At 46.1% G+C, this 20,181-nt stretch overlaps 1 protein-coding gene across 9 annotated transcripts in view; it reads right to left on the reverse strand.

Annotated features, from left to right (window-relative positions):
• Positions 1 to 8,011: 8,011 nt before the first annotated feature.
• CADM1 (cell adhesion molecule 1) overlaps positions 8,012 to 20,181 on the reverse strand; it is a 336,966-nt gene continuing 324,796 nt past the window's right edge. For 6 of the 9 annotated variants that reach the window (XM_053593669.1, XM_053593662.1, XM_053593667.1 and 3 more), the window contains 2 exons: positions 17,602 to 17,733; positions 12,644 to 15,588 (listed from right to left, as the gene is read on the reverse strand). In XM_053593669.1, coding sequence (XP_053449644.1) covers positions 15,470 to 15,588; positions 17,602 to 17,733 — 251 coding nt within the window. In that variant the 3' untranslated portion in view covers positions 12,644 to 15,469. Of the gene's footprint in view, positions 8,398 to 12,643; positions 15,589 to 17,601; positions 17,734 to 20,181 lie in introns of those variants that run through there. The other 3 variants (XM_053593671.1, XM_053593668.1, XM_053593665.1) reach the window with 1 other exon arrangement.

The raw sequence follows: 20,181 nt of genomic DNA on the forward strand, positions 1-20,181 counted from the left end.
AGAATTTGGGATTAGAACCTGAGCTTGCTGATAGAAAAACTCTAGCTTTTTTTTTTTTTTTTTTTTTTTTATTGGAGACAGAGTCTCACTATGGCGCCCTGGGTAGAGTGAGGTGGCGTCACTGCTGACAGCAACCTCAAACTCTTGGCAATTCTCTTGCCTTAGCCTCCCAAGTAGCTGGGACTACAAGCGCCCGCCACAACACCCGGCTATTTTGTTTGTTTGTTTTTGTAATTGTCATTGTTGTTTGGCAGGCCCCCGGCCAGGTTCGAACTGCCAGCCCAGTATATGTGCCCGGCGCCCTAGCCACTGAGTTATAGACACCGAGCTTTTCAAAAGGTTGGGCAGGAGAAACAAGGGCTGTGGAAGGTACAAGCAGAGATGGGCCAAGTGCAGCCCACCTAGGCCATGTGGAGAGCCTTGAGTGAGATGAGCTGGTGGAAGCAGTGGGGTGGGCAAAGTGAATGTCAACTTGATAGCTCTAAGACACCCTGGGGTCCCTAAGTACTGGAAATACTAACAGTAGAATGACTACAAGAAGTGTTTTATATTGCAAACACTGTCATCTCATCTAGGGATGTATGTGGGGAGTGGCCAGGGCCGAGACACAGCAGTGTGTGGTAAGGTAGCAGAGTTACCCCAGGTCCCGCAGGTTCTGTTTCCACTGACTCTGTCCAGGCTACCAATGGCCCACATATCTGTTACCCTGAAGACCAAGGTCTATTCACCTGGTGAGTAGCAAACCCTCCAGGAGAACGCAGGTCTTGATCAGTTGGAGTTTGACTCATTCACAGCAGGTAAGGAGAGCATGGGGAATATTCCCCCAAACAGTGTCTCCCCCAGGGAAAGTGGCGTGGGGGGGTTTGTGGGGCAGGACAGAAGAGAAAGATGTGTTATTGTGTATAGAGGAGAGGTTCCTGTTGGGCATTCCCAGTTGTGCTGGCACACAGGTCCTGTGTTAGGGCGATGAAGCTATAGCTCCTCCTAGGCGTGGAGACTTTGGCCTAGTAATGAGGAAAGTTCTCTGTGAGTTCATCCAGGAGCTGCCAGGGGCTGTAAGGGGCTAGTTGTAGCCAGCTGGGTAGCCGTGGGCCTCATAAACAAAGAGGCTGCAGAACATGCTGACTGCTCAAGTTGGTTGAACTCCTACAGTCCCTGGAGACCCTCCCTTCCTAATTCACATTTTTGTGTAAATTAGAGAAAAAGAAAGTCTTTTTCCCAAGAAGGTGCAACTCAGGACACAAAGCTTGGCTAGAGGATGGTCTGAATCCCTGTCCCCTCTGGGACAAAGCACCCTTCCCTGGTATCCGTGTGTCCCCCCCATCTCTCTCTCTATCTGCATATCTTACACACACCCGCAGGAGCCAACACCTCTCCTGGCTCCAGGGAATTCTTTGCTGCTAGTGGTGGAGGGGGGACCTCTGTGACTCAGCTGCTTCATTCCCTCCTTCCCAGCAGCTGTTCTAGCTGATGCCCTTCTAAGAGGCTGCTGGCTGGGCTGGAGGCAGCTCTGAGAATAAAACCCACAAGGTCAGGGGGAAGCAGAGAGGAGCAGAGATGCTGTGTCTCTCTGACTCTGGGGATGGAGTATCAAAGGAGTTGGTGCAGGGAGATACCCAGTCAAGGGCGGACTTTTGATGCTCTCCCCTCCCCGCCCCCATCAAACCATTAACATGGAATACAAAGCTCAAGTCTTTATTACCAAAAAAAAAAAAAATTAGCGGTAGACGAGAGAGAGCCACACGCTGAAATCAATACTGCCCAGGACAAGCATTATCCCATGTGGAACACCTCAAGCCTCTGCCTAGAAAATTTGATTGGATCTTCAGAAAAACCTATTAGTGTGTTGTCAGGACCTTCTGGTGATAACTGACCAGCTCTCACCAATCGATGCTCTTCACTTGTGGAGCTCCTGATTTTTTAACAGCATAATTGTTTTTTTAATAACGGGCTGGCTCAACCACTCCAGTAAGCGGGGACTCAAAGTCAGACTCCCAACTTAAAATATAGAGAAGCTCAATGCTGCAGCCATTCTTCCTAATTGCACAATTACTTTATGGAGTAGCAGGGACAGGCGGCTGCGGTGGGGGTAGGGGGACTTCTTTCGGCGAAGTTAAGAAAAGTCATAGAAGTAATTACACAAGTCAAAATTATTTACTAAATGAAAGTCATTCTTCACAAAGGAGCCTTTACTTATCTTTTAAAGAAAAAGGGCAAAAATTGGAGGACCCCAGGGTATAAGAAAACCATAAAGCAACAGTGGAATTAGTCGGCAATTATTACAGCTTTTTAATTTTCATCTCAAGAGAGAGCAAGGCATTTTATTTGGGGTTTTAAATGCACTGTAACAACAGCAGTATTTTTTTTTTTTTTTTTGCTCTTTACTGGAGCTTTGGATCTGAGATGTCAAAGTACTCTACAAACAAATAACTCGAAACAATTTGGGACCAGGCTCTTTACAGATGGAGAGCAGGGTCCAGGGAAGAAGTGATTTGCCCAAGGTCAAGGCTGAATCAGAGGCACAGCTGGAAATCTGGCTCATGAATACCGGCTCCTGGAGTCAGAGCTCATCACCACCAGCCCACCCCTCCCCCCCACACCAAAACAAATCCCAAGAAAGCCTGGAAACAGCAGCAAGCCGGAGAAATCACCTGACCTCCAAAGCCCACGGTGTCCACACTGACAATTTGCTGTACAGATTGGAAGCTGGGTGAGCAGATAAGCTATTTCTTACGGATTGTTGTTGCCGGACCCAGGAAAGTCCGTCACTAATTAAAGTTTAAAGTCTTCTACGCATATTTGGGGCAGCTCGGCCATTCTGAGGCCCAGGTATATTTGTCATATTCCTGCAAATGTCAGCCTTCCAGGAGGGGTTGATGGTTTTACATGAGTGGTGGTCTGCCCACCTGGCACATGTGGTCCTTTCCTGGGCTGCATCCCTCAAGAATCTGCTCTGTGTTCAAGGTTCAAACACAAGATTTAGAGGAGGGGGAGAAGAGAGAAGGAGAGGGAGATAGAGAGAAGGAGAGAGAGAGAAAGGAAGGAGAGAGAGGGGGAGACAGATAGGACAGAGGGGGGAGATAGAGAGAGAGACAAGAAAGAAGATAGAGGCGAGACTGGACATCTTTGCAGGCCCCACACTTGATCTTCGCCAAAACGCTGAGAAGTGATTCTTTGCAGGCCCTAGAACCTCTTTAAATAGAGGGAGGCTCCATTCCACACTATGTCGATGTTAATGGAAAAAAACAAACTCTGTGAAATAATTTAAAGAGCTTTATTCTGAGCCAAATATGAGTGACCGCGGCCTGGAGCTTCACATTCTCCTGAGTTCCTGAGAAAGTGTGCCTGAGGTGGTCTGTTATAGTTTGGTTTTATGCATTCATAGAGACAGAAATTGCAGGTAAAATTATAAACCAGTACATGGAAGGTAGACACTGGCTCATCCCCAAAAGATAGGAAGGCTTAAAGGAGGGGGCTTATAAATCATGGGTGGGCTCACAGAATCTTTGATTTGAAATTGGTTAAAGAAATTAAGCTTTGTTTAAAGGCTTAGACTCAGTAGAGGGAATGTTTTAAGATAAGGGAGTCTGTTAATCATAGAGCAAGTCATAACATACCAACTGAAAGTGATCTGTTAAGCAAATTGATGGCCTGCAGGCGTGACTTAACCTTTGCTTGGCAAAAGTTAAACAGGCTTTAGGTCCTGTTTACAATTTGGTATCTTATAGCCACAAAGAGTTTATTAGTCTTATAGTCTTACCATCTCTATGAAAGGGCGAGGGTAAAAGGGAGTGTCCCATCTCCCTTCCTTCAAGGGTGGGAACTCGGTTTTAAGGTTTTTCTGGGGTCCCCTTGCCAAAGAGGGGGTCTATTCCATCAGTGGGTGTTGCTTAGGATTTTATTTTTCATTTACATCAATTACATTACAATCTTACATTGAAGATGGTGGATACCTGATTATTTATCAGTTAAGTTTGGTTGCAGTTTTCTGTTGGCAATGCTAGTGTTTTGTAGATAATTAAACATTTAATAAATTTGATTTTATAGTTTTCTTGCCTTCTTTGGATTTGAGAGCTCATATTATTTTCTCTCCAAACTCAAATATGTTCACAGGCCCTTGGAATGGTGACAGGACACAGGCACTGGACTTACTGACCTTAGTGGATAAAACCACCAAGAGAGATGGGAGAAGGGAGAGACGGGAAAAGTGACGCTGACCACGACAGAGCAAGAAACAAAATCATAACCAAACCAAAACAAAGATTTAACAAAGCTGACAAAGGGAGGTCTAGAAACCTTAGCATTGCTGGGTAGAAAGGAGAAACAGGGAAGGTTTTACCAGCATATTTACAGGAAAAGAGATAGATGAAAGACCAATCCAGACGAAAAAAGAATCTCTCTCTTCTTATTCAATAATTTATTGAGCGAAGGGCTAGATAGCACACTTGGCTTTGGAGGTATAGAGCTGGATCAGAGACAGTCTCCACTCTCAAGGAATTAACTGTTTTATTGAGGCAGGCAGAAAGGCAAACAAACAGTCCAGGTGTGTGATGGGGACACAAATCAGGATGAGCAGGAGGAATTGAGAAAGCACAGAGAGGCATCCCAGCAGGTACAGGGGCGTTCTCCCCGGGGAGAGGACACCCCAAATATTCAAAGGCACAAAGGGGTTGGTCATGAACCGTGACAGGCAGACAGAGGGTAGGGACAGGGTTGGGGGCGTGAGTGGTAGGGAGAGACTAAAAAGCCAAAGTGAGTTTATAACAGATTGTAAGGATTTGGGTTTATTTCACAGTCAAAGGTCACGCAAGAGTGGTTTCCGAGGGAGCCAGGGAGGGACTCAATGTTCTTCACCTTGGGGCTGCCGCTGGGACTGGGGCCCGTTCAGAGGGCTCCCTTGGTTGAAAGTAAAGGGTCTGGATGAGGCAAGTGATGTGGAAATGACAACTTTGGGTCAAGTTCTTAAGAAGCATTTGGGGCAGGGGCCTGTTGACCAGCGGGAGGCAGGAGATGAGGGAGAGGGAGAATCAGCCATGACTCCCAGGATTCTAGTTGGAGAGATAGATGGTGCCATTAACCGAGGGAGGGAATAGAAGGGAATAGGAGTGGGTTTGGAGGAAACTTTTTCTTTTTTTTGGCCGGGGCTGGGCTTGAACCTGCCACCTCTGGCATATGGAGCCGGCGCCCTACTCCTTTGAACCACAGGCGCCATCCGAAACTTTTTTTTTTGAGACAGAGTCTCACTATGTTGCCCTCAGTAGAGTGCTGTGCAGTCACAGCTCACAGCAACCTCGAACTCTTGGGCTTGAGTGATTCTCTTGCCTCAGCCTCCTGAGTAGCCACAACACCCAGCTATATATATATATTTTTTTTTTTTTTGTTGTTGTTGTTGTTGCAGTTGTCATTGTTGTTTAGCAGGCCCGGTTGGGCTCGAACCTGCCAGCCTCAGTGTATGTGGCTAGTGCCCTACTCACTGAGCTACAGGCGCCGAGCCAAGGAGGAAACTTTTTGTTTCCCCAGACTGTCAGGATCCTAAATTAGCAGGTGCCATGGTAAAGGACGATGCTGTCCCAATGAGTCCCCCAGAAAGCTGCCAGGGAAATCCAGTAAAGCTCTTCTAAGGAGACTCAAGTAGGGACAGGGAGAATCACTGGTAGGCTGGGCTCCTTCCACTCCCAGCCAAGACAGAAACATCACTCTAGAGGCCCAACACTAGAAGAAGGGGGCTTGAGGGAGACACACGGGGGACGTGATGGATACTTCTAAGGCCATAAGGGACACAGGGCTGGAGCCCTTGCTGAGATTCACGGTTGAAGGGGGTTTTTGGGAAGTTGGCTGATCAAAGCTCCCAGCTATACTCAGGAGTCTGCATTCTCCCTGGCTGGCAACACACCCTACATAATAGCTCGTGTGCTGATGGAGTTGAATCGGGACAAAAATCTCTACCAGTCACACCAAATTCACTGGGTTAAACGTCCATCACCCAGAGCTGACCCTTCCTCCAGGAGGAGGTAATGAGCTAGAGATAAGTACCGCCTGGAGCTGAGTGTAGGTAAATCTGATCTGTGATGATGGACGTGTCAAGCCCTGGCTTCCTTTGGTTTTGGGTTTTTCCAACAGATGGATACTCTAGCATGAAATTGCCAAGATTAAAAAGAGAGTGCTAGTTTAACACTCATGGCTGGGGAGACGGCCGGAGCCATCTACAGAGCAGGATCCCCAAACCTTGGCCAGGGACTTGTCCAGCATTCCCAAGAAGTACACAGCCCCAAAGCAAAGCAACTGTATTTCTTTCTGGGTCTTCCATGTTGGCAAAAGGAAGACAAATGAGGCCACTCTGGTTTGGGGACAGCATGAATGAACCACACATGTCCATAAACAAACATGGAGCCTTCCAAACACGCTGCTCGTTTGCTCACACAAAAGCCAGGATGGCGGCCCTCTCACCGAGCCATGTTCACAGTTGGGTCCTTAATGCATTATGAGTTTTCAATCAAACTTTTAGTGGTAAAACTCTGGGAGCAGAAAGCCAGCTAAGCCCAAATGGTCCCTTTGCTTTTCCATCTTTTGTGGCTGCCTGGCTGTGCTCTTGTGGGTTTTGTTGTCAACAAACTCCTGGCTTGCCTTTGAGCACTCCAAATTATTGAAAATGACTACAGCTTAAGACTGGCAGGATGATTGTTAAAAACAGCCCTGGCATTAATCATAGCTTAAGAGCTTTTAGAAAATGATTCTAATTCAGAAGGGGTGGCTTACAAAGAGGCTTGTCGAAAGCAAAGCAGACATCAAATTCTGAAAGGCAAAAAGCCTCCTTGGTACCCACACCTGGCTCCTTCTGCAGTCCAGCTGGCAGAAGTGTGTGGGAGAGACGGCTTATCTCACCAGCTCACCCCATCCGAGACCACCTTGGGTTTTCTGACTGAGTCCCACCCTGAGCAAGGGACCTTGAGATGGGCAAGACTTCAGGGAGTGCCAGCGGTTACCAGCCTTCCTGGCAGTCCTGGGAATAAGGAAGAGGTGGCCTTGTTTTCTGTCAACAGTTGGAAGGCCTCAGACCGGTGCTAAAATAAGCTGTGTGCATAGAGGCAGCTGCGTGGGCAAACACATGGTCAGCATTTGCAAGGAGCCAGGCAGGGCGACGAGCTAATGCTGCTGCCTTTTGCCTGCCTGGCACAACAAAGGAGAATGATTTTTGCCATCAGCATTCTCTCTATCACGGAATCATCGCACAATTTAGTATGATTAATGGTTTCCATTTAGGAGAAGCTGAGAGTGAAAACAGTGGGGGAGTGGAGGCCCTCGCTGGGGTGTCTGCGGGCTGTGACTGGAGAGAAAGGGAGAGGGAGCTGGCCGGTGCCTGCCGGCCGTGCCCTCCACCTGTGCGTCCTAGCAGGACTGGAGAAACACAGTGGGGCAAAGAGATATGTGGCTTTTGACATGCATTTGTGACACAGTCTGAAAGCTGCAACCTGTGAGGCACTGGTTTTGCTGTTTCATTCTTGCAGACTTCCCACCATTTGTGACTCAGAAGCCACTCTCTTTAGATTTGCCAAAGGGAGTGTCATTCCCAGAAGTTCCTAACAAAGGGCTGGGTCTGAGGGTCAGGGCACAGTGGTGAGGCTGGAGAGCAGAAGCTAGGGGGACTAACTATGCCACGTCTTGGCATTCCTGGTGGCCCCCGGGGATGCCAACGCAGGGAAGGGAGGACCCCACCCTGGTGGTCCTGGTGACCTTCAACACAGACGTCTGTCTCTGGAGCACCCAAGCTGGTGGACCTAGTCTCAGCTCTCATCGGCTGGCTTTCCTGGGGATTCTTCTTCTCCCCTTGGTAGCGTTCTTTTCTTTCCACTTCTGTAGGCACGTTTTCTTTTCCGATCTCACGGCTGCTGCAGGTGAGTGGTAAGACAAAGGGTGCCATAGCCAGAGTCTTGTGGGTGCTGATAGAAACCAACCGGGAAAACACAAAGAATTCAAGAGGGCCTGCCTTTTTTTTTTTTTTTTTGTTATAGCAATAGCCTTTGTAACTGAAGGCAGAAAGGGAGAAAATTGGTGATCTTGGCTGGGTCTAACATGACTCAAGGCCCTTCTCGAAGCATTGGTGTCTCTGCAAGGAAATCTATTATTTTCCATAAACTGTCTTAAGCATCTCCCGGGCTACATTTCTGGCTGTGTTAAGAATCAAGCCATCAAGAACAGCTGTGAATGTTATACACTTTCAGCAGCAGCAATGGGCTTTGGCAGGGAAGCAGAAGCAAAAAACCCAAGTAGGACATTTCAGTTGACAGTAATGGCATTTTCCCTTCCTTGTCCAAACGATAAAAGATTCATGCTCCTAATTGCAACACTCTAGCTGCCCCCATCACTTTATTCTGGGAGAGGAGGTTAGAGAAAACAGGCCTAGAGAGAGGGAGAGAAAGAGAGAGAGATGGATGGTAATTTCGTCACTAGCTAACAGAGACTGATTAGTGCAGAAGACTCCCTTCCACAGCAATACTTTTTAATCAGGTCTGCTGTGTCTGGGCAAACAGCTTTTGTGGATTAGCTAGACTCGAGCCTGCCAGCATCTGTTGCAAGTTTAAACGGTGAAATACACAACTACAGAGAAAACAAACCAAAAAAAGTAATAAAGTCACACATTTCAATATTCAGCAACCATTAAGGGATTTAAATATTTGCTTGCTATTAAAGGCTTGCATTGGGTTCTTCCAACACCAGCTCTGGAAGACTGAAATATCAATTACGGATCAATTTTCCCCCTAAGTAAACACTAATGCAGGATAAACAGCATTAGAAGATGCGATCGTAACATTGCTGACTTCAGGACGGACTTCCTGCTGGTAACAGCAAGTTTAAGCCTGGTGATTAATTAACCTGAGAAGATAGCACTTAAGGGAGATTTAAGGTGGTCATGTCTGAAATATGACTCTGAGTCAGTGCACGTTTGTGGGCAGCTGGAGAAGCCTGGGGCCCAGAGCATGGGTTGATTTGCCCCTCAGTAGTGGTCCTCACTTTCCCCAGCTCAACACCTCAGAGAATTAGGGGGGAGTAAAATGGGAGGAGAGGGCAGGTGTGCATGAGTGCGTGTGACAGAGAGCTGTAAGCAGACTTTAAATCAGGTTCCTTGCTAGAATTAATCCCACATTTAAATACGCAAGGCTTCAGTTGTATATTCCAACACTGACCACCAGGGGCAGTTTACTTGGGACATTCTATGTTTACTTGAGAATGAAAAATAAAAACGTAAAGCACAAAACAAATAGTTCCCTGTGAACCAAAGTGCCTAGAAGCTGAGAGTTGGAAGACTTGAAAATACAGGAGAGCCTTGTTTTTGTGTCTCAGTTCTGAGGTGCTTACATTATGGAGCCCAGGACCCTCCACCCTATCCCATGTAATGATGTGGGTTTCGTGGGGGAGCTGAGCCCTGTGGCTCCCACCAGAGGCACATTTCAACATTTTGAAATGGGCACAACACATAAGGCAAGGAGTATGGTTTGGGTTTTTCTAATAGGCCATACCTCATTCTGAAGGCCCCTCACAACATATGATAGCAATAGGAAGGCTTTGCTCAGCCATTACCAAAAATGTCATTCTCCATAAAGTGGGGAGGGCAGATAGTCGATATCAGCAGGTCCTTGAAAAAGATGAGACCGATAACACTAAACTCAGGGCTGGCTGGCTCATTTCTTCAAGGCCAACCTGAAAGTTACCTGTATTGAGGACTTTACGTGTCAACATCTGAAATACAGACTTGGTGGCTGGTTCAGACCAAGTATAAAGTAAGACTCGGGCAGCCAGGTGCTTGACTATTCTCCCTTTAATCAATCGCCACTCACTGAGTGCCTACTATGTGCCAACCAGTGACTTCAATATTATACTGGCACATGAGTCATTTGGATGATGGCCAAGAATTCCTTCTTTCTTCTCCTGTACAGTGGGTCAAGGCATACAAGGCTTCTAAAACTTTATATGCGTGGCTGTGAATATACATTTCATTCTGAAGGGATTTGGCTGCCAGGTCTTCATGACGAAGGGCTGCTGTGTATTTGGCCTCCTGGCAAAAAAGTGTTATTAATCTCAGGCATAATTTTATATTGAAACAAAAATGCCTACATGGAAGCGGGGTCTTTCTACCTGTGGTATGGTACCTGCATGGCTGCCATAAGATTCTGGGTACAGAATCAAAGGAACATTTCTCCATGGAGTAAGTCTACAATGGTGTAAGAAGTACATTCAAGTAGACAGAAGTCAGTGAAAGATTGTACCAATTAACACCCGCATATCACCTCAGGGTTCCAGTTGATGTATTTGGAGAATGCCAGGCCAAAACATTTGCGAAAACTCTCTGGAGGAAACAAGGTCCATTTCACTCTCCTACCAGATGAAGGACCGAGCAACTTATCACGCTCCCGCTCACATGGGCTGCTTCTGGCTGCCACCGTCTCATTTGCATGCCCTGTGGAACTCTACGGTCAAATGTGCAGCAAGTTGCTGCTTCCTGTCTGCCTCAATTCAGGGAACTTCTGGGGTCCCTTCCCTGCAAGTTACAGGCAAACCTGGAGGGTGTGGACACCAAACATCCGCATGCCAGCTGGCTTAGAACAGCTGGATTAATGAGTGAAGAGAAAGGGGTCACTGAACCTTCAACAAACAGGTGCATGAGGGCGTCATGGCCACAGGCACAGCAGCCCACAGGGCTCCCTCCAAGTGGTAACCATTCTTGGTAGCCATGAGTTATGTTTTATCTTTTTTTTTTTTTTTGAGACAGAGCCTCAAGCTGTTGCCCTGGGTAGAGTGCCGCAGCATCATAGCTCACAGCAACCTCCAACTCCTGGGCTCAAGCAAGTCTCCTGTCTCCGCCTCCCAAGCAGCTGGGACTACAGGTGGCCACCACAACACCCGGCTATTTTTTGGTTGCAGCCGTCATTGTTGTTTGGTGGGCCCGGGCTGGATTTGAACCTGCCAGCTCAGGTGTATGTGGCCAGCGCCTTAGCCGCTTGAGCCACAGGTGCCAAGCCATGTTTTCTCTTTTTAATCGCCACTTGCTTTTCTCCTGTTTTTTTATGACTAATGTGTAAACAAATGCTTAGTGCCCATCTGACACCTTATTTGCGAAGTGCTGACGCTCATCTCCATCGTCTCTCCTAACAACCTTTGAGGTTATGGTGATGCCTACCTTGCAGAGCAGGAGAACCGAGTCCGGACAGATGGGGTCACTTGCTGGTGTTTCAGGGGATTTGAGCCCGGCAGTCTCACTCTAGCTTGTGCTCCTGATTCCTACCCTGAGCCGTCCTGTGCGTCTTTTTACAGAGGTATGATGAATTAGTGCTCCCCACTGCTCCTGGCCCTCTGGCAGAGGCTGGGAGGCCACTGAAATCTCAACTCCTCTGCCTGGGCTTTGAACGTAGCCACAGGGCTGGTCCCACCCTGAACACACAACTGATTACTTTATTCTTCTTATACAAATCAGCAGGTTGGCTGAGCTTATTGCCGTCTGTACCTTTGACTCACGTCCTCCTCCCCTAAACTATCCTGTAAGATCCAGTGGGGGTCCTAGCTCCTCTATGAAGCTGTCTGACTCACTAGCCCTCCTGATCTCCCTTCTCCAAGAAGTTCCCACGGCACTCTGGGCTTAACTGTATTCGGTGTGGCACGTACAGCTGAGGTCCACTTAGTTTTTTCACGTGTTGTAACAGATGCCGCTCTGACGCCACTTCACCCTTCTCAGCATCCCTTGCAATACTGGACATAACAGCAGGTGCTTAATAACTGCATATCTGATCGACTGATTGTTTTTGTTTTTTTTTTTAACAGAGATAGTTAAGAGACCAGGTCAGGAAGGAAGAGGCCCAGGGGAAATGGGCAGCCTTTGGGTTTTCTGGAGCTTACCTTTTCTTTCACTGCTGAGCTTTCCCCATTACCTGACAGAGAGAAAAAGGGAACTCAACCACGGCTGTTGGGGAAAGGGCACTTGGAGCTGGTCAAATATTATCTGCACATTCCCAAGATCAGCACCACAAAATGTGGTCATCACTTATTTTGGCCTGCAAGGCAAGGACAATGACAAGATCTCATCCACCCAGGCCTGGAAGTCTCAGTGACCTAAACAGTAAGTGAGAATGATCTTCTGCAGATGGCCAAGCCAGTCCTCCACAGCTCACGACCTCTTTTTGTGAAAGGAGAGAGAACTTTAAACAAAGAAGGCAGAATGAAACGTCAGACACAAAATCCCGAAGTGGAGACAGGTGGAACAGCCAACACAGGGAAGTTGGTGGGGTGGGGGGTGAAAGAGGGCGTGAGGGCGGGAGACACCTCCACGCGGGGCTGGGGTCAGTCCCGGCTGCCGCTGCACCTCGCACACCTGCACAGATCGCTGAGTCCACGGGGAGGAGGATCCCAGCTCAGCCACGGCACCGGGAGTACCTGTCCACTGAGGGGGCAGAAGAGAACAAGGGCAGGAAAGGTGAGCAGAGAGGGAGAGAGAACCCGGGCCCCAGAACCCCAGCGGCAGCACGTTCTAGCACCTGCTGCCATCGATCCTGGCCCCACACGCGCCCTGAGGAGGAAGCTGGGACCACAGGCCCATCTTTTCTCTCACGCGAAGGCGTCCGTAAGAAGTCCATAGAGAGATTAAAGGATCACTTTGTAACATTAATTTTTTTTATTAAGAAGACAGATATTTTATAGTACTTCTTTTTTTTTCTTTTTTTTTTTGTAAAAATGGTATACATGAACCAATACAAAATGCGAATGGGAACATATGGATGTGGAGTTTCTTACACTGTAACATCGTCCATGTACACCTTAAAAACAGAACTGGCCTAAAGGGAAAAGTAACACATCGGTGTGACTAAAGAACAAGCTTATTTGGCATCAATTATACATCCTTCATTATTTTATATTCCTTTAAAAAACACACACACACACAAAAAAAACAAGTTTGTTCTTTCTTCACGCTAAAAAAAAGCAATCAACCTGTACAAAGTAATACTCAACAATACATTTCAAACAGTGCACTGTATACGTAAGAAAAAATACATAAACCAATATACAACTAAAATCCATAATTTCCTGTTTTTGCTTTGTTTTATTCTTCTTCTTCTTATTTTTTCCAATGTGTGGGGCCTACACTTTGCAATCTACCTGAGACGGAAAACACCAATCAAAACACATGAACCTGAGACACGTCAACATCGTAAGCCGTAAAGTTACAACAGGAACACTGCACTACTGTACACTTTTCAGAACAGAAGGATGGGAGGTCCCGAAAATGAGATGCCAATTCTGTGAGCCATGGTCGTTTTTTGTTTTTGTTTTTGTTTTTCTAAAAAGAACTGAAAACAAACAAACGAACAAAACCTTTCAACAACATGCTAAATGATTCTCACCCTTTGAGATGGTTACGCTATGGTCAGAATGGGTGCTGAGGGCTCCGAGTAGAGCTGCACGTTATAAAATTCATTGAAAAAGGGATGTTGGTGGTGGCATTTTGTCTTGGTGAAGCGCCTGGGGATAGGAGGGGGGTAAACAAAACGCTGCTCAATAATGGATGTTCTTTTATATACCAGTCCGTTCCCAAAAGGCCCCCATATTGCAATGGTTCTATCAAAGGTTAAAAATAAAGACAAGAAAAATAAACACGCTTTCAAATAACAAAGAGTTGACACTTTTTTCCCCTTAAATAAATCAGCGTAAGTTTTCCACATAATGTAACAATAGTAAAAATGCACCTTGCAAAATCCAAAATTACTCACTGAAAATGTTATATAATATATATTTATATATATATATATATAGAACTATCTTTTTGATGCCATCTTTCCGTAAGGACTGTTAACCGGAGTCTGGAGCCTTACCAAAACATATGGTAAGAGTTTAGTTTTCGTCCTTCAGGACTACTTCTAGATTTCCTAGACGTTTCAGTGAAAATCCCCACATTTCTTTTAAAAAAGGTAAATGGTAACTTGACTCCTCTCCTTTCTCCCAAGGCTCCCCATCTAAGATATGTTCAAGCTAACTTATTTTAGTAGCTATGCACTATGGCTGCTATCATGCGAGGATCAGTAATTTTTTGGCAGATGGTTCTTAAGGCTGAGGAAAGAGGCCAAGGCTAGTGTATGAAAGGTAAAAAGATAAAAACACTCACATTTGAGTTTTGATTAAGTAACTGAAAAATCCCTACATGCTGTTTTTCCACCTCTGCTCTGACCTTTCGAGAACTGAGATCGGAGGCAGACCAGTGTGAGAACAATACCGGCCTCCTTTTGTCCTTCCTGCCTTTGTCAAGCCAAATCTGAAGGAATGAAAGTTTCACACGGATTCGAGTTGGAAATCCCAGCATGACAAATATCTGTAATATACAGTACATGCAGGCCACATCCTACTGCCTTCCTAACTAAGCACAAAGGAAAAAGAAAAAACCCTGTCCCATTCAGTCATCCACACGACACACCGACTTGCTTTTTTCCTACAAATTAGTGAGAAGTAAGGCCGATTGGGAAAGGTGGATGGAATCGTTTGGAACAGAAATAACCAGAGCAGAACTATCTTTCCCCCCTCCCTACTTCCCCTCCTGTGGCAGCTCAAATTTGTCACCTGTCAGGTCTGTTTAGGGCACTGAAAGAGGAGGAGTCCTTTCTGCCCCAAACCTTTCTGGACAGCGTGGGGTATCTATACTGAGCCGTCTATAGATACAGAATTAAAGACAGATTCAATCTTATTGTGACACACCTCACTTGCAGATAACCCTGTACAGTAATGTAGTTCCACAGCAAACAGAGCATTTTCTGAATCACAGTCTAATTTTCTAGTCTTCACTGCTCTAAGTATTCGAAACATGGGCAGCAGCAAAGAGTTTCATTGTTCACCCAAATCTTTACGACAACAGAGAAGAATGCGTTTATGGATACACTAAATTCTGAACTATGAAATCTAAACTGTGCTGGTTCTCCTTTTACGAAACTGAATCTTGAACAGAAAGCAGGTACCGCCAAAATAAACGAAAGAAAATAAAAACAAGGACAAAAAGGGGGGAGGAAAAAGAGTCTAAGGAATCCCAGCAGGCAAATTCCAAAATGGGAGATTTTGGAAAAAAAATCCCAAATTGAGGGAAGGTGGGGGGATAAATGCACACAAAGGGGGGAGAAAAAGGGAAACACAATGAACAAAAAACAAGGCACAGAATTTTCTGCCATCTACTAAAAGTAAATCCAAGTGCCCAAGTTTGACTTGGTAGGAAGAAATAAAAAATCAAACAAACAAACAAACAAAATAGAGGTGTCAAACAGCAGAGTGTACTTTTCAAAGAACATTTTTTTTTTTTTTTACACAGCAAATCCCAAGCCTTCCCAGTCTCGCACCTTTCCACCCATTCATAAAAAAACACACGAGTTTCTCGCGAGTTCCAAGATCTCTGTCTCTTTATCATCTAAATAGGGCCAGTTGGACACCTCATGGAAACAAAAAGGCTGATCTAGATGAAGTACTCTTTCTTTTCTTCGGAGTTGTTCTGTCCTCCTTCTGCATTGATTATAGCTGTGTCTGCGTCTGCTGCGTCATCGGCTCCTTTGGCTTCATGAGTGAAGTATGTACCTGAAAGATGAAGGGGTAAAGCACCGTGACTGTCTGGTGGCCTCTGTGTAAAGTGGCACAGAGATGGCAACTTGCTTTATGGCCATCATCAGCCGAAGTGGCGTGCGGGCAGCGGAGGGGAAAAAACAATTGGAAGGAGAGAGCGGGGGAGGTGAGACAAATGGGGATCCGGGGGTTCCAAAGGCACCACTCCAACTGAACCGCTGCGATATAATTCAGCAAATGAGACATTAGAGCAGTGAGGATGACCAGAGGATGTCAGCAGAAGACGGGAGTGGGAGCTAAAAAATGCAGAAAGCTGGAGAGCTGCTGACTAGCGCATCCACAGTAAACACACCAAGGACCAGTGACCAGAGAGTGCACGCACGTGGTTAAAGACCAAAGCAAGGAAGAGCAATTAGCCAATAAATGAATTAGGGCCCCGATGATGCTTCTATTGTCATCTCAAATTGTTCACTGTGAACCACAGTCTCCTGGCTTCCCCAGTCATTATTGCCTATCCACAGGGGAGAATGTGCTTGCACTGGCACGAGTATGTTTGAATTTCCTGTCTTCCATTTCAGAGTGAGTTTCCCGATTGAGAAATAATTTGTGTTGTCATGGCTGGTATCAAGGCTTGGGATCTATCTTAATGAACAAGTGACGATCATCATCACGTAACTCGAGCCCAGACCCGGATTCATGGATTTGCTAATTGGCACAGCCACTTTGTAAGGACAATAGACAAATGTTACAAAGTTGGTGACACTCTTATCACCAAATCCCAACAGTTTACATGGAGAAACACGAGGACTGCACCTCAGTATGGCTTACAGATAAAACTTATACTGCCTGGCATCATCAAACACCCTCGCTCCCATTCCAGGTTGCATTCCTGAAGATTCTTCTATTTTCAATGGCTGAGACGTTTGTTATATTTTGAGGTTTCCAAAGTGACAAAGCTGAGAAAACAAGCGGCCATAGGCTTCTCTCCTATATCCCTTTTCCTTCTACAGAGTGACACCTGTGCTCCCTTCCTCTGGTCCTGCACAGCTGCTGCTCAGATTCTGCCCTGCTCTGTGGCTTCACCTCCTGTCTCTATCAAGCTAAGTAAACAGACCTCCTCCTGAGGATGGGCAGAGGGTAGAGGACTGACTGCTTGGAGCATCCCACACTGTTTTATGCTCAAGGCGTGCACTTCGTATCCTAAAGGTGGTTGTCAAGCACCTTGGACTTGCACTGCCGTGCTCAGGGGACCTCTCCCCAACCCAAGTTCCACAATCGAGCAGTATGCAAACGCCTAGAAAACCCTGCAAGCTCGTTGCACAGGGATTAGAAAAACAACTGAGAAAGACAAGGGCTGACAAAGAAAAGGAAGAATAAATTACTAAGAGGGGAGAAGAGGATCAGAGCAGCGTGGGGCAGAGAGGAGGAGCCTTGGAAAGATGATTGCCCATCCAGACTGCACAGCTGATAAGTGTGCTGATTAATGGCAATTTAAATCAATTGCACTGATAATTTTAAAAATACATATTTATGTGGCTTTTAAGGCAAGAGATTTTCTCTATCTGGGCACATTAAGTCAAGGAAGTATTTTAGCCGTTATGACCAGTTTACCTAAGAGTTTGGGTCCAGGAACAAGGGATAGTCCCCTGCTTTCCAGAAACGGCAGGCTGTGGGGGATGCTTTTCTGCTTTTTCTGTGTTTACTCCTTGGGGATTCGTGCCACACCCTGCACACCAGCCTGTGTGATCATTTCTACTCTAGCCCCAGTTACGGATGGCAGAATAACAGCTCTGTAAAGCTTCGTATTTAGAGGAAATCCAATCAAAGAGAGCTCCTCACCAACTCCCTGAGTCCCGATCAGCATCTGCTAAGCATTTTGTTTCTTTTTCTTGCCCCGTTTCGGGAAGCAGATAGGCTGTGAATTTGGCCACCTAAACCAAATCGCCTGTCAAGGACAGCCCTGTAAAGTCCCCGGATGCAGGGGCGGTGGTGACACGCTGCTCCTGCCTGCCCAGGCACCTCGCTTACCTTTATGTCTGGCAAAATAGCGCCCCAGAATGATGAGTAAGCAGAGCATGGCGAACACCACCACTGCCACGACGCCGCCGATCACGGCGTGGTCCACTGCCCTTATCGCGCCTTCTTCACCTGCTCGGGAATCTGTCGAGATCAGAAAAGGAATAGGGATGTAGAGCTTATTACAAGACACCAGAAGCCCCAGCGGACACTGCCTCCAGGGTCACAAGGTCACCTTCTTTTTTAATGGAGGAGTCAGAGAGAACAAGCGAGATGGATCAAGTTACACGGGGAGGGAACAGACTGACCTGTCCAGTGCTGAATTGATCTGTTCTCCCCACAAGGCAATTTCATTATAAGCAGCAGAGGAGCCCTAATGCATGTGGAACAAGCTTAGGGAGCCAGGGAGGGAAGAAATAGAGTCTGTGTGGTCCTGACCCAGTCTCTGCCTTCACTCTATCTGTGGCCAGTTGCAGATCCTAATTAAGGAGGCCAACCTAACTACGCACGGGCGCTCTGAATGGCACCTTCAGGTAATAACAGAAACTGTGGCTCTTTCTGCGGGGAGGCTCTTTCTGCGGATGCCCAGTTGACTTATTCCCTGAGAGCTGTTTGCATAGGGAAAGTAAGAAGCTCAGAAGCCACAGCTGCCTAGAGATGAAACAAGGATTATAAGACTCAAGACAAGTGACAGGCTTGCCATATGTAGGATGTATGAGGGAGTGAGCCTCAATTTAAAATCTAAAAACCTTATTTCAAAAAAGACAGCAAGGAATAATCGTCCATTGTCACAGACGGTTTTTATTTTATTTATTTAACACCTCACGATGCAATTAATTTTCCTTTATAAGCATCGCTCCCTCAGGATGTCTTCTTCTGGCTGAAGAACGACATGTTTGGCTGGAGAACCACTCCAAAATGAACCCAGAATGAGCTATGGCGATGTGGAATGAATGTATGGCAGTATAAACAATTTTAATTTAGGATGTGGCTACATCACCCCTTGCTGAAATCCTAATGGCATCTGAGATTTATAAGGTAGTAAAAAACAATTATTCTCCCGTTGATTAATACATTAACATTTTGGAGTGGAAGCTAAACCATTGTCTCTTTTTTTTTTATTGAGTCAAGTACGACACCTCCATTAAAATGATTTACTAGCTGTACCTTACAATTTAAGCACAGCAGCAACAGAAACGGTAAAAATCTTTTAACTTTACATGATTTGTGAAGTCATATGTGAAGGATTTACCATTTAAATCTTTCAGTACAAGAAGCACACGGCCTATAAATCTGTCCCCCTTGCAGTTGCTGGACGCCTAAGAGAAATGCATTTCACCAGAAAGACTGAGAGTGCAAATTCAAGTCAATTTTCAAGAAAGAATTATCTCTGTCTCTCTCCAAAGAACAGAGCAAATCTCTGAAGCCTCCACCTCTAATAATATTTGAAGTTTATCGATCAAGTGTACAGATCCGTGACAGCTAAAGGTAATGGTGCTCTTTTGAGCCGAAACCTGATACAACGCTTTCAGCAGGAGGGCATGATTTACACTTTCTATCGATATTTCCAATTCTGCTCTGAGATTAAGTACTGAAAGATGTGGGGAAATAACTCGTGGCCGGGGGTTCCACGAAAAGTACTTTAATTAAAAGAGTTTAAATTAAAAACTGGAGTATTTAAAGTGTTTTATTAAGTTATCTTTGAAAGGACTGCAGAAAACCCCAAAACCCAAACCCAAACAGAAATGCCGAATCAGAGGCAGCAGCAGGTCGCCCAGGACAACAGGATGATGGGAGTTTAATTGGAGAAGGGAGCTGGGTTGGAGGCAGAGTGCAGCGCAGCCAATTAGCCGGCTCTGTGATGAGCGGGCCCCTCCAGCAACGTGTCTAATAAGCTCAACTTGAAACGTGGTGGAGAGGAATGTCCCTCCCCAGCTAAAAGTGTTGCCCAGTGCAGGTGCTATGGCCTCCATTGTCTTGAAAGCCATTTCAGCAAGGCTGAACTTGGCCATGGAAACTTTCTTTTAGAGACAACAGAGCTTTGAATGGGAAGCACTCCCCTTGGGGTGCCACGGGACACGGGGAATCTGCTGTGGGGTACAGTGCTTTACACACTGAGACCCTCATCCCAACTGCACAAAAGCAGAAGTGCTCATAGGAAACAAAAGTAGCTGCAGAAGCCAGTAAGTTGCATATTCCTTAGGGAGCTGTCAAAGGAGGGAAGCTTGTGCCACTGAGAATTAACTGCTCTCCAACTGGCCTGAGCTTCAGACTTATTAAAATCTATGTGTCTTTCAACAAACTCCGTATGTCTTAGAATTTGGGGAGGAACACAAATGATACCAGATGTTGAAGAGAGGGCAAAGTTAGGTACAAGAGGTAAGAGAGTCCCATTCTGGGAAGACAAAACAGAGAGAAGCTTCCAGAAGCTATCCCAGGTACAGTTCTGATCCGTTTGGGGGAAGACAGTCTCTCATCTACTGTTAAGACTGCTTCCTCCATGCCTAGGCACGGGAACATTCCAGAAGACTAAGGGAAGAGAGAGAGAAAGAGAGAGAGAGAGAGAGAGAGAAAGAGGGTTTCTGACAAAGA

The sequence above is a fragment of the Nycticebus coucang genome, chromosome 6 (genome assembly GCF_027406575.1).
Source record: "Nycticebus coucang isolate mNycCou1 chromosome 6, mNycCou1.pri, whole genome shotgun sequence".
Classification (NCBI taxonomy): domain Eukaryota; kingdom Metazoa; phylum Chordata; class Mammalia; order Primates; family Lorisidae; genus Nycticebus; species Nycticebus coucang.